Raw genomic sequence first — 15,829 nt, 5'->3', positions numbered from 1 at the left:
ATTCTAGCAAATAGAAAAGGGTTTCCCTTTGGGCGATGAATCAGGGTCAAGATCCATATACAGCTCCTTTAGAATCCATTTTATCCTTCCTAACAACAATTTTTCATGAAGGAGTGGCAGCCACTACAGTTTAGAGTTCAATTAGCTGCCTTTCCAATTTCCATTTTGGTTTCATGGGAAATCCAATCATGCAGCACTCCTTTTGTAAAACTTTCTTAAAAGGAGTTTGGTCTCCAATAAAACAACCATTAGAACCCTGGGACTTAAACTTAGTCCTCTCATCTTTGATGTCTGCACCCTTTGAACCATCCTCATCGTCAGACTTAAAATTGTTATCATGGAAAACCTTATTCTTGGTAGCCATAACATCTACTAGGAGAGTTTCAGAACTACAAGCTCTAACTATTCAACCTCCTTACATTATCTTTCACAAGGATAGAGTCTCTCTCAAGACGAACCCTTCCTTTCTTCCTAAAGTATGCTCAGAGCACAATCTGAATACTACCATTGAGCTACCTGTGTTTTTTTTCAAACCACTCTAATAATTCAGAGTATAGACTACACCAGCTAGATGTCCACAGGATACTCAGGTTTTATATACACAGGACTAAAGAATTCAGGAAATCTGATCAACTTTTTGTTTCCTTTTCTGACAAAAGGAAAGGCTTGCCTGTTTCTAAAATTAGTCTTTTGAAACGGCTTTCGGATTGCATATCCTTTGCTTACCAACAAGCTGGTAAACAATTACCTGTAAAAGTTAAAAGTCACTCTACTAGGGCTGTAGCTACTTCATGTGCCTTTAGATCTAGGCTCCCAGTTGACACTATTTGTGCAGCAGCTATTTGGGCAAGACCACATACTTTTGTCACTCATTACAAATTGGATTTGGCCTCCCGGGACAGGTCATCCTTTGGGTCCACTGTACTGAAGAGTATCTTCTCTTGAGCCACCCGGGATAAAGGTGCTAGGGACACTGTCATATCCAGCAAGAATTACGGTGAGATAGGACTACATAACATAAAGAAGTTATGTACTTACCATAACGTTCCATGTTTGTAGTCCATCTCACCTATATTCTTGCATCCCTCCCTCCAACCCCTTTCCTGTTTCTGGGGGATCTGATGGACCTTTTTGGTGCTGCCTGACATTGTTCTTTTTATTGTCCACGTGGAATGGATTATATTTCTAATCCTTTGCTGTATTCTATACAGCTCCTTTCTTATTCTTACCTGATAGGTATTTATTGCTTTCTTGCAAACTAGATCTGGGGAATTGCCGTGAGGCACCATGAGGCAGGGGCTAGCCTCGAGTCAGTAAAAGCTCTTGAGCTTTAGTATCGGCCATGTCAGAGCCGAATATCAGCTCTGAACCCATCCAGCAAGAATATAAGCGAAATGGACTACAAACATGGAAAGTTATGGTAAGTACATAACTTCTTTTTTACCTTACTGTAAATTGTGGCCAAAGTAAGCTAAAGAAAGAAATGGGTGCAGTTCTTTATCATGCTGTCTAAAGACCTTGTGAAATGTTGATTTAACATTTCTGTATGTCTGAGCAGGTCAGACGTTGCACTGCAGTGGCGTAGAAAGCCTGTCCTGACTGGAATGTTGGCATCTACAGCTGTCTTCCATTTTAAGAAGATGAATGCTTGTAACTGTGCTGCTTGTACACTCCATGGAGGTAAATCACAAAACTCACAGGAAGCACGTTTTGAAGCAGATGACATATCACTGGAATTCTGAACTGGTAAAGCAGATTAGAGCAAAGCTATAATTCAGAAAATAGTGGTCAGACAGATTTAGAAACACCACCCATCTAATACAGTAGACCTAGCATGTACGTTTTTTTTTCAATTGCAGCACTATGTGATGTGTGATTCTGATACAAGATTCACCCATCTATCTTTGCACTCAGAGTATACTGCAGGGAAATGAATGGCAAATGAGGAGCAGCACAGTACACTGTTCTTTCAGTGGTGCACTGAACGCCACTGGTGCCAGAAACCTGCTATGAATAAGGTATTTGAGTTTGGCAGGCTTTACTCTAACTGGTTAGCTCCCCTGGGGTGAGAACTTCTCTCATTATATAAACAACATCTTTTCTGTTTTTACTCTTTCACAGAAGTGATAGTTTATGCATCAGTGTGCAAGGAAAGTGTGTTAAGGTTAGTGAAACTGAATTTTATTTTTATTGATACTGACTTACTGTAGAGAAGTGCAGTGAAAACCATCTGTATGTAGAGTGTAGAGCTTTGTAGACTGAACATGAATATAGCGCTAACAGCTGTATATTTTACCTAAACATCAACAGTGCTTTTTTAAAGCACTTCTAGGGTAATATCACATTTTACAACACATTTAAGAGTAAGGGTAAAAGTAAATTCTTTAAAAAAAAACTGCCTATTAAGTGGCTTCAGTATACTAACTACCTTTCTAAATAACCTCTGTATGCACTTTCAGAGACCTTATTGTTGATGAATATTTAACTCAATATACTAACTGCCAAATCCTCACAAAAATGAATTTGTTATCATGTAAAAGATATCTGAGAGATATAAATGCATCACACAAATAGAATCAGTCCACAAGCACTGACAATAAGCTACAATGAAATTCTAAAAAGTTCTTCCATAAGTCGAAATGCATCTTAAAAATGTTTAAACTTAATCCTATCATACTTTCAAGACACATAACACTTGACAGAACCTCAGATGATTAATCTGAGAAATGTGCAGTTATTGAAACATAACTACAGGAAATATCTGCAGTCAACACTCTTTGGCTCGAGATACTTTCCAAGAAGTATAAGAACTCTTGACATGAGCAAATGCAAAAATACAAAAACTATGCCACTGAAATGCCTCACTGTGAAATACTGAACCAAAATGTGCCTTTCTTAGAAATTCTGAAGTACTAACTTCCAAAGTCTGAACTGACCTCCTAAACTGAGAGAAGCTCTTGGAATTATTCATGTTTAGCTCTTCCTATCTAAAGAAGTGTATCTTACTCATTACGAAGGAAAACTGTTTCTTTCTTTTACTTATTTCAAATATTTATATTCAAAATGAAAACTGAAGGCTAAACTATTTGCTCTTTGTGGGATTGTGTAAAAGAATGATATCTGCCTTACTGAATGGTAAAAGAATTGAAAATTTGGGAAATATGGAACCATCATCTACTAAAACCAAGATGGCAGCAATAATAACTACACAGAAACAGATAAATCCAAAAAAACTAAAACAAATTAAAAAAAAGGAAAGTAACCACAAATTCCAATAGTAAAATCAGAGCTAAAAGGTTCAGTGATATCATTTAAAGATGCTCCTCCTTCTTCTTTACAAGATTTAATTAAAAGAATGGCTACTTGGCTTAGCACAGTGACCATGTCTTCAGCTGGCATGTTTAAAAGAATTGAGACTACAGGAACTAGAATTTCTGCTTCTGAAAGATGAAGTTAAACTGAACATATGGTAGAAGAGACCCACATAGGACTTATAACAGACATGTTTTTTTTTTTTTGCTCTGCACACCAAAACATGATGACTACCTTGTGGCAGCAAAAGTCCACTGAGTATTAAAGATTTCTCAAATATCTGATATGCCTAGACAGATCTACATTAAAATTTTAAACCTTCAAGATATATTAATTGCTATTAAAATTGCAAAATCCCAAAATGACTTAATATGGAGGGTCTTAAACTGAGGTTCTGGCTGATATTCCACATGAGTATAAAGAAATGAGGTGCAGACTTATACATTTCTGTTGATATTTTATCTAAAACAGTATTCATTCAGAGGTTGCATATCTAGTGAAATTAATCTTCTCATTGTGAGACATAAAATATCATATTCCTGCTCTGAAGGATGGAGATCTTATCTTTAAGAGACATTTTAACTTTAAACCAGACTGCAACACAAATTCTAATTACTTTTGCATTGTAATTGTGAAAATATGCATCAGCCTTATACAAGGTCTAGTGGCTATTTTGCTAGACATACTGATTCTTCCAAGGTTTTTTGTGATCTTAACATGCAGTAAGTTAAAATACATGAACATGAACTAAGCATCTGACTAGGGTGCTTTTTGAGAGTCCTCAAACTTCTACATTATTATTTTTTTTTGGAGCAGAGAACTCTGAAGATGGAGACCTACTTTTCTTTGTGTCTTTTATCTTAATGGTAAAACCTACAATTTGTCAGTATCCAACTATTAGCTCTCAGAATGCTAGCATCAGAAGGTCACAGGTGTCTCTTGGTGGCAGTAAATTGGCAGAAGAGTAAGAAGGTTGACAACTGTATTTTCTTCATTTTCTACTTCTCCGCTACTATATATAATTTGAGATTGTGAGGGCTTGTTCCCATTTCTGATGTGGAAGGGCAAGGCAACTGCCTACAAAAAAGTCTTGCATTTCTCAAACTTAGGAATTTCACTGTTTGTACCACAATCTCCCAAGGTTTTAAATGTTTTGGAGTCAAATAAATGTGTGTCAATTAAACAAGTGATTATTCATAATAAAAGCACTTTTATGTCTTACTGTCTAGCTGAAGGGCTATATGCTCAAATTAGGAAGTGCTTACTTTTTATCACATGCAATTCTACTCTACCCATTTCATTAAAACAGGTGTAAATGTTATTTCTATGCAAATTTAAAGCTACTCTAAATGAAGTTTGTTGTCTTTATACTTAAAATGCTATGTGCTGTTATTAAAATTAATGTTGGTTAAAAATTATAAATATACAGTATATGTTCTGCACCAAAAGCTGATATATGTGAAAGGTACAAAAATGTTAACATTCATTTAGCTAATCAATTCTCCTCTATGTTAGGACTCAGCTCTTTGGAAAGGATGACCTGTACGTTCATGGCTGGTATTTCTAATAAAATATATGCACAAACTGCATACATATTAAAAACTCTTTTTTTAATGTTGATCTGACAACTTAATTAAAATTCTTTATTTAAATACCTTGATTCATAAAGAATAAGTTAAACTTTTTAACCAGCCAGCTCATTACCCATCATCGAGATGAGGGTTGACTTGGTGGGGTCATCATTAAGGCAGGTATCAGGGATGGTTTGTGTTTTCCTTTTTTGCGCTACCTCCTGTGCATGCTCAGGTTTGCTGAGGAAGGTGGGCCATTCACTGGTCTGAAGGAGATGGATGGATGGCAATCCTGCTTACCTGCCTCAAGGTCTGCAGACATGTGCAATCCCTCTCCCCTATAGGTTCATAGGTTCATAGATTAGTACTAGGCTAACTGCCCTTGTGAGTCATTTTAAGCCTAGCCAATTATCCCTTGTGAGACTCAAACCCTGCACCTTGTATTTATAAGGCAAACACCTTAACCATTAGACCACCCTCCCAACCCTTGAAGCTTTAGAGTAGCTTTAAATTGCATAGAAATAACATTTACACCTGTTTTAATGAAATGGGTAGAGTAGAATTGCATGTGATAAAAAGTAAGCACTTCCTAATTTGAGCATATAGCCCTTCAGCTAGACAGTAAGACATAAAAGTGCTTTTACTATGAATAATCACTTGTTTAATTGACACACATTTATTTGACTCCAAAACATCTAAAACCTTGGGAGATTGCGGTACAAATAGTGAAATTCCTAAGTTTAAGAAATGCAAGAATTTTTTTGTAGGTAGTTGCCTTGCCCTTCCACATCAGAAATGGGAACAAGCCCTCACAATCTCAAATTATATATAGTAGCGGAGAAGTAGAAAATGAAGAAAATATAGTTGTCAACCTTCTTACTCTTCTGCCAATTTACAGCATCAAGAGACACCTGTGACCCTCTGATGCTAGCATTCTGAGAGCTAATAGTTGGATACCAAGGAGAGGTGAGTAGGTCATGACTCTTTATTCGTCTCCTTTTCTGTCTGGCTCTTCAAGTGTTAGGGCCACCAAACAAGCCCTGGCCACCTGGATCACAATAAAGACTCCTTTCCTCTGTGCCACTGAGTCAGGCAGTTCTCATTATATATCTGAATCTGTTTTATACCTGTAGACCATTTAATCTGTGAAAAAAACAATAATCTTTTTCTAATCCTTGTATAAAGATACGATTTGTGTGTTATACAGATTGTTTTCCCTATATGAGACTGTTTTATTCATTTATGCTTGCTTATAGTAGGTTGTTTATTTAATGTTGACATTTTGTCACACTTCCAAGTGTGGAACTATTACTTAGCTCAAAGGCATGCTGACTGTTTAAAGATAAATGTGGAATTTAATATAGTAGAACACTGTGTCCTTATTTTCAGCTTTTTTATACGTTTTCAAGTCCCAACTCCATCAAAAATTCAGTCATTAGCAATTTACTTGAATGACTAAATGACTTCAATGTTGGAAGTAATTAAATATTTTGATCTAATACTGCCTTTTAGACCACTAGAAAATGTTGGCCATCATGAAGTCTTCTGACCTATTAAAGCCTTTCAGACAGCTCTGCACTTCTAAGAGAGAATTTCCTTTTTTTCTTACTACCCTAGATGTTATCAATGTATGATCTTTTTTATTATTATTTTTTTATCTTTATTTAATATGGTTCAGAAATCACATAGCACAAAATTCTTTCTAGATCACTCGGCAGTTAAAATGTGTTTAGGTTTTAAGGTCAGCATTCTAATTTACTTTCAATGAGATTAAATACTAAAGTCTTAAAAGACAGTGGTATAGTCAACTTTGTCAATAAACAGAGGTGTTACTTCAGGATACAGATAATTTTTCTATGAATCCTGACATAAAGTGGGCTTCATTCAAGGCTCAACATCATGTTGTAAGGTGGGTGTCATTCAAGGCTTAACTACGTGGTTGTTTAATAAGTACAGTCTATTTTTTAAAAATAATCCAAAATTCTGACGGAGCTATCCTTAAGACCTACGTTAAGGGCACAGAAGGGGCTTCAATTTAGAAAGTACTTTAGTGATATGCATGGATAAATTTAAACTAACTCTTCAAAACAGATGTGATCTTTATATTAAATTACAGCTGTCATGGCTTAACTGTATTTGGCCAGGTGTTCTGAATGAGTGCAACCCCCTTTATCATATTTTGATAGCATTATAAAATACTGAAATGCCAAGTAATTTTATTTCTTTAATTGAGTCATATACCAAACTTTTAAATAATTCACCTGAAACATTAAAGATTTTATAAATCTAGTCTCAGATATATAATTTTTGTCTGTTTCCAATGCAGGTGAGAAAATTTTGGATTTTTTTATTTATTCAAGTAATCTGAGGCCTGCTGTTATAAAAATATAGCTATGCTAGATCTGAGTATATCTGGTAATATAACTTTAACCGCAATGAAAAAAAATAAAACTCAGTAATTTCGCTAGCCCAGATGGTTCTCCTGCTTTATTCTACAAGTCTTTTTCCTCAAAAAAAAAATATAAGACGATACTAAAACTCTTGTCATCTTTTTCAAGGCCATGGTATAACTAATTTATATCTTATTCAGAGTGATCTTTATCTTATAAATGCCAATTTGTTTTAATTATGATACCAAGATCTTTGCTAATATGTCAGCCATTAGTTTTAAGCAACTTATTTCCGCTACTCTTTTACCTTTTCAGTCAAGTTTCCTAAAGGGATAATAAACTCAATCCCAGTAATGATTGTTAAAATCTTTAATGATGCATAATAAATCATTAAACCATTCTCATTTTGTTTTCTGTATGAATGCATAAAAGGCATTCATATGGGTTGGTCTTAAAAAAATTGAAATTCCCCTATGTCTTTTATAAACAACAATAAAACAGAAATTATGGGGAATAAAGCAAATAAAAATCTGCAAGAAGGACCACAGGGTGGTTTTGACAAAATGTATCGACTGCTTTTATATTAATTGATAACATACTTCTTCAACATGAATCAACCACAAAAAATACCCCTCTTAAATATCTAAATAAAAGTACCATATACTAAAGTCCTACCAATAAAATATAAATCAAATTATTCACAGTGGACCTTGTAAATACTACAAACATTGATAAAATTACTTGTTAAAGACCCTATTTAACTTTAAATGAGTTTTAATACTAATAAAATCAGGGAGAGCTGGTAGATGTGCTGCATTTGGACACACTCTCCATTCATACCATTCTTTTCTTAAATGTCTGCTCCCCTCACGTTATCCTGAATGCTGTCAATTACAAATAGTAAAAACTTCTTGATGTTCATTCTATACACCTGTGAACATTTACACAATGTATTATTCTTGTCATAGACATAAGTCAAGTTTTCTCATCATTTTTCCAATGTAAAAGTATTACAGCTTGAACAGCAATGTTCAACATTTTGGAAAGTGCAGTCATATTCCTTTTAAATTCCAAACAGATACTCATATTAATCAATTGAATAAAAGAACTTTCATTCACAAATCTGCAAATTTTGCTGACTCCGCATTTAAATAGACCTTTATTGAGCCCCAGACAATTTGGCACTGTGTTAACGTGCATCTCTAAAATAGATTTCAAATTTAAACATTCTTATGCACAATATATTCATTATTTTAAACATTATCTTCCAGACTCTTCCACATTTCAACAATACCTTTGAGTTCCCCATTCTCAATACTGTTTTCTATTAATATACATATATATATATATATATATATATATATATACATACATATATATATATATATATATATATATATATATATATATATATATGTGTGTGTGTGTGTGTGCGTGTGTGTTTTCTTTTTAGCAATCATTCACTCCCACATTACATAAATTGCTTAGTTCCTGCCTTCCCTAAAATTTCATGTCTCCTGAACATTATTCTGCATGTATTGTTCCCATAAATTCCATTCTTTTACAATATTCAGCACTTTGATTACAGTTGGTTTAGATTTTAATTTCCATTTCCTAGTCATTGCTTTTGGCAGCCAATAGCATTAAACTTAAAGGCCTTAACATATCAGAGCAATTTGAATCCTATATCTCAGCTCAAAATTCTCATTTCTTTAGTTCCATCATTTTTAACAATATGCTCTGCAGGGAATTTTTAAAGTCTACTAGTTTGTTACATTTCCAAAAAAAAAAAATTCACATTTTCCTCTCTCTGTACCATCATACCCCCCAGCATTTGCTATCTACCTAAGGAAAAATTCTCTGAAGTCTACTTGTGGTATAAAAATACCCATGCAAACAGTTCCAAGCAAAAGTCCTAAACCTTACGGATCTTGTAGCATAATTTAGAGCTATAAAGACATATTCCCATGATTCCTTTGTACACTGCCTTTCCATTCTCTCTCTTCCAAATCTTTTCTAACCTCCTCTGATTGATTCTTATACCTATCGTACAATATTTTATATGCCCTACTTATTATCCTTTTTTAACAACAACTTCTATTCTAGAGTCAGTTAAACACAACACACACTACTCTTTCACTTAGCACTCCACTATCTCTTTTTCTTTGCCTATATTCTGTCATCTATACCTAGTAGGGAAAGCAGTCTCTAACCTGCAGTCCAAACTTGCACCTAGCCTCATTCCACTCTAGTACATTTCCCTCTCTTAAGTGTAAAATAAATTGTCTAAAATATTTAGAATCAGTGAAAATAAAGACATGCAGTGTGGCTAGATAATTCACCTCTTATATAAAGAGGAGAAACATCAGTACTTTGTCATCAGGAAAAAATAGCATATCAGTGATAAGTAAAATAAATTAAAGGAATAATGAGGAAAAAAACTATCATCAAATCTGTTAGGACTGCTCCTTTAGTAGCAGTATGAATCACATCAAGGATTAGTTTAATGAGATTTCATCTGCTAAGTATGTTTTCATTCATGAATTTTTAGACATACATAGGCAATTTGGAAACAACAGAAATGTGGTTTAATGACTGAAGTAAAAGGTTGATAGGTTGAGAACAAATTACATCTCACAGAGCTGGATTTGAATACCACACCTTTTCCTCATTCTTTATTACATCACATAAGGAAATCAGAACAACATTTCCAGATACTAATGAAATTAAAAAAAATCAGTTTCATCTGTTAGACAAAAACTAAACAACAGTGATTTAGGTTATTTAATAGATAATTAAAATATAACCATGTGTTAAAAACTGTAGAATCAAAGATTGTGTTTTCTGTCTTGAGAGAAATTATACAAAATAAATGAAAATTAATAAATGTTATACATTACACATTGTTAGATGTGTAATGCATAACATATTTTATTTCTAGGGATTATTCCAGATGTGTGGGTGGGAAAACAGTTATACTTCTAAATGTTTATGCACAGTCAAGGATCTCAATTAAACACAGTAGGGAATCTGTTTTAAGAAAATGATTTCCCCAAACTATAGCTATCTATACCAGACATCATAAAAAACATGCCCTTAAGAGTAAAAGAAGTATCACCACAAGTAAAAATATTTATCTTTGGAAGCTTATATTTTTCATTTATTTAAAAGTAACTACAATGTCAAATATATCAAAACAAACACATTCACCCACATATAACAAGTACTCACGTGAGCACATAGTTTACGCTGACAATGCAGTGCGGTCTAGAAGATCGACTGTTATGAACTATTGTAGCATAACTCTGAACCCAAACCCATCCTCCATGCTTGGCAAGGAATCGATAGTATTTTGTCGTCACTTGACCTTTCACGAGTACTGCATAGGGAAACATATTGTAAGAATATGATTAAATAAGCAATTTATTACTGCTATATACCTGTTGCCTAGATTATTAACAATGATCATACAACAAAGGTGTTTTAAAATCTGATGACCTGCTCAGTCAAATCACGTCACATAACTTCTGCATTATTCCCAAGATTAAGAAATGTTATTTGTGAAAGTAGTTATAAATCAAGTTTTGTAAGTTACAAGTTCACTCAAAAATCATAAAAACACATTATAAGGTATGGCATAGGAAGGACAGATACACTTTTGCCATGCATAAATCATTCGGCTATGCCTTGTGACCACATTACAACATAAGAAAAATGTCACAAAACCTACTACATCTGCTGTTTTTACTAATGCCCAACATCCTCTTCTGGACTGAGTGGACATAAAAAAAATTTAAACCCCATAGAAATGTGATGAAGCTTTCTTTAGCAAATGACCTGCATTACCTACAATTAATACATTTTTTATTTCTATAAATATGCAATATGTATTTAATAAATTATCTTTTAAGACTAATATAGTACAGTTTTTAGTAGAAATGTTAGACTTAATTATGAATTTTATATCTCTACAACTAAACGATATCAAGCCAGTCAGAAAGATCAATAAATAAACAGATGTCTCACCTCTGAAAGAATCATACAGTTAACATTTTCTGCACTGGAAGACAGAAATTATAAATAATGATGATGCTCTGTACACAACCATGGATACGTGCACAGTGTTGCAGCACCTGAGAACAGCTGAAAATGCTACTTTGCTGTAAGGATCTCTACTGCTTAATTTACAAAGCGATACACACACACACACACACACACACACACACACACGTATACAGTCTGAATAAACGTTCTGTCAGACACAAAAGTATCTATGCCCGTTATCCATTCAAACTTTTCCTGTCTTAGGCCTTATAATTTTGATTATAAATAGAAAGCATTATTTGGTGTTGGTGGCCCTATGGTGTGGGAACACCAAATTATAAGTCAACTCTTGATACAAGCAATTATGTCAGAAACATGCACCATATTTTCTACTGCTGTATGACACTGGTCTATTTGTACTGGCACCAAAGCCCACACATTTAACAATGGCCTATTTTAATTGTTCACTGAAACAGGAGGAGATTTCCTATCTGCAGTGTTGCAAACAGATTCTTTTAGAGGTCAAACTACAACACTGCCAGAGAGAGGTACGACATATGAACAGCCAATGGCTATTTCACCTCCCTGAAGGCTGGGGCTGTAAGTAATCAATAAGATAAAAGCTTAGACAAATGCCTACAATATATGAATCTGCCTTGGATGCACATGTACACTTCATGCACTGATGCCATTTTACAAGGTCCAAATCTCCAGTGTGATTACATAGGGAATCCATCACAGAACCCTCATACATAGACAGAACAGATAACATAGAGGCCTATAGCCAGACCACAGTACCATATCTCATTATCTCAGTTTGCAGTATATATATATATATATATATATATATATATATATATATATATATATATATCACTGTGTGGAGATGGTATCATTTTCACAAGGTGATGTCATGGGTACAGGAAGCCACAGGGGCTGCTGTCATGTCGTACAATTATCAGCAGGCAAATACATGCATTTTCCTGCATTTCTGACCATTCCTATAATGCACCATCTATCCTATAGTCCTTACACCACTACCTTTGTTCTCTATAGACTACCACAGAACTCAGAACCCAGCTGTCTGTCTGTCTGTCTATCCTCTATTGTCAAATGGAACATTTGGTCAGCCACTTATGTATATTTTAGAGTACTGAGTCCCCATATCATATAAACACTAATACAGAAACTATACAACATAACCATTTCATGGGTTGACCTTTCACCTACTGAATCCACCATTTATACCACCACATACCCAGCAGTTTTCTCAGTATACTGCCAAACCTAATCTTTTCTAGTCTTGACTGTATGCACAAGTTTACTTGAAGTGTCTCAGGGATAGCCTTAGCAGCATATGTTAACTATGCTATAGCCATTGCCTGCCACACTCAGATAAGCTTCACACTGTATAGCTACAGATCAGAATTATAGCTAGTAGCTTCCCAGGATTCTACCATTTTCACTACTAGCTCAGTGATGTGCAGTGTTACCTTACCAACAGTAACTCAACCTTATCTTATAGTATTTCACATTGACACATACACACAATGAATTCCAGGACGGACTAATAATTTCCTTTTAGATATGGCCCCTTTCTGCTTTCATGATACCATGTTGCCACCAGTTAGGTTAGTTTGGTATTCCCTGGTCACAATCACTGGACACTCTTAAAAGAAGCCAAGCATGTTGAATTAGTTTATGGTAGCTATAGCCAAGCATCCCCTTCAAAGAATGGATATCCACAGTTATATTTCACCAGTTCTGTGTAATTACGTCATTCACTTCAATCATCAACCAAGCACAAGCTTTCACAGTTGAGTAATAAAATACCTAACTTAGAATTACTCAGAAAATGCTAACAAACGCATAGCTGTGTCTGCACCAATTACTGTCTAAAAGGGTGAATAGAACTGGCTATTACTAACTTATAAAATTGCTCAGTAGTTGAACAAACACAGCCATAATCATTCAAACACTAACTCACTATGTCCCTGAGAAGCAGACTCTCTCTTTTTCTTTTTTTTATGTAATGACTATGGAAGAGTTTCTTCCGGAATGCTCCTCAGTCTTATGCAGAGTCCATTAACATGCAAGAAATGAATAAGATTTACTGACACTTAATTCTTAGTGGAAAAAGCCACATTACTAGTTAACAATTCCGAAGGATGGAATAGATTGACACTGGTAGATGTTCATATAGCTTTTAAATCCTTTAACAAGCTTCCCCCTACTGCATTTGGTCTAGTCCAGCTGAGTATTCCTCTTCCAGCCTGGTTGGTATTTTAAATCTGTGCCCTAAGGCTGTTTTATCTAGGAAGACTCCAAGTGTTTTATGGTAATATTTCCTCCCTGAAAGCAAGCAACAGTCTGTCTGTGAAATACTACCCCTAACTAATGTCTGCTCTGTGTGTGTGTGTGTGTGTGTGTGTGTGTGTGTGTGTGTGTGTGTGTGTGTGTGTGTGTGTCTGAAAACACATTATCAGCATCATTGCCACATCTCTAATGAAAAATAATTACATATGTCAGTTCTGTACAGATTTTTCCCAAACTTCCTAATCCAGACCCCCACATAATTCACAGACCACCATATAATTCAGACATTTGCCACTCAGTATGCTGAAATGACAGTCTTAGTAACCGAGATATGATATAAAAGCAGCGCATAATGAAACTATTCATGAAACACTCATTTGCACAATGCACAGGGAATTGCTCAGGATGCTATGGAGACCATCATCTGTAGACCTCTGATCTTGCGCTATATTAATAAAATGCAACATTTTATAGCTAAATGACTCCATTTTATAATAACCTCTTTGGGTGTCCAGATCTGCTTCTGCCATGAGCATGGTAATCTTCTACTGCACCTTGGTAGCCACAGCTTGCTCTAGACATATACTTCTCATAACACTATATATTTACATGAAGGTCCCTACTGAAACTAGCAGAAATATTTATTCATTTACTTATTTATTCTGTTGATCAGTTTATTCCCACTAGGTCAGTATCCTCTTTTCAGGGGTGACCCTAGGTGGTATACATACTGACCAGATGGGTCCTTGGTTTAACCTCTCATCCAAAGGATGTATGCTAGCCAAATATGCTGACCATATCTCCATGGAGTTCTGATTCAGTTGCATAAAATTGAAGGCATAAAATTTTGAGAATTTTTACTTAAAATGTTTTAAGCTGTATTTTATAATAAACAGAAAATTACGGAAATGAAGAAGTGAAAAATAGCATCATGGCACTACCCTTGTGAACTATGAAGTTTTTACAACACCATTTGCATTGTCACTGAACTACACCCCACTACGGATTTGTTTTAATCATGATCACAGCAGCAACTTAATACAGAGACACTTTTAGTTTGGCACACGTATTAGGTGACTGCACTTCTCAATGGTCTTAGTAAGAACCTCTGAACTTAACCATGTTCGTTAAATGAAAGCATACAGTAATGCGAGGTTAAGAGAACACTAGCCAAGCAAGATACAAAAGTCTATTATGCCACTTGTCTACCTCCTACAGCATCTATTCCCCAAGCTAAGCTTCTTTTTTCCCCACTGTTGTGCAACCTCATAGTAGGAATGTTTAAATAGTGGAGTGTGGGAAGTGTCACCCCAGGTGGGGGTGCACAGGGGCATACCCCCTACAAAAGAGAAACTTGGCTCCTTTTCTTTTGATCATTCAGCACTCAGTAAAAGTACTGCTGAATGATCGACACGTATCCCTGCAACAAATAACATACTGATGGCATTTTACAGGTTCTACATTTTCTGCTTCTTAAGACCACAGATATAAGAGCATAACTGCGTTCATTATACTACTGTGGTGAACAGGAACGTTGATAGTAATACAAATGTTTTGTTCTTAATTCTCTTCTTGCCTAATTTAAAAATGTACATAAAAGTATGCCAGTCTGCACCAACATAGAACATCATGGAAAGAAAACAGCTTGATAATAAGATGAGCCCTTAAAAGATGGATTTGATTATTTCACCTTTCATTAGCACAAGACATGCATGAGTAAGGCACTTAGCAGCTCCAGTATTAATGCTGAAGATATGAACTTGGGATGAATGTATCCAGGTAACAAATAAGATAGCAAAAGATGTCAGGTTTATTGTGACTTCCTATGCAAAATCCAACATATGATTAATTAGGAAGTTACTTTTGTATTTGCTTTGTTTAATAAATGAATGTTTTTTTTATTTCCTTCTAAATATTTGACTTTATTGCATTTTTTTCTCCAATACAATAGATTTTTTGCCTAAATAAGTAATAATAATTCTCAATAAAGTAATACAGCTGTAACTATGTGGCCATGAATGTGTTGTCATCACTTAAGAACTGCGGTAAGCACTGATTGTATGTGTACATTCTTTGTACAAATGGCATTAAAAGGTGCTATTACCTAAAGCTACCATGACTAGATGACTTCCTAACCATCTTCATTATGCACTGGTTTATTATTGCAGTCTTGGGATTGAATGTACTTACTGCAGT

At 34.9% G+C, this 15,829-nt stretch overlaps 1 protein-coding gene across 1 annotated transcript in view; it reads right to left on the bottom strand.

The window, feature by feature from the left end:
- Positions 1–15,829, bottom strand: part of SIM1 (SIM bHLH transcription factor 1) — a 410,929-nt gene that overhangs the window by 109,315 nt on the left and 285,785 nt on the right. Inside the window, exon 8 of the mRNA XM_044071142.1 lies at positions 10,505–10,652. Coding sequence (XP_043927077.1) covers positions 10,505–10,652 — 148 coding nt within the window. The remainder of the gene's footprint in view (positions 1–10,504; positions 10,653–15,829) is intronic.

This window comes from Protopterus annectens, chromosome 1.part0 (genome assembly GCF_019279795.1).
Source record: "Protopterus annectens isolate FY-2018-M chromosome 1.part0, PAN1.0, whole genome shotgun sequence".
Taxonomy (NCBI): Eukaryota; Metazoa; Chordata; order Ceratodontiformes; family Protopteridae; genus Protopterus; species Protopterus annectens.
The sequence above is the reverse complement of the archived record's forward strand: the minus strand, read 5'-3'. Positions and strand labels throughout refer to the sequence as shown.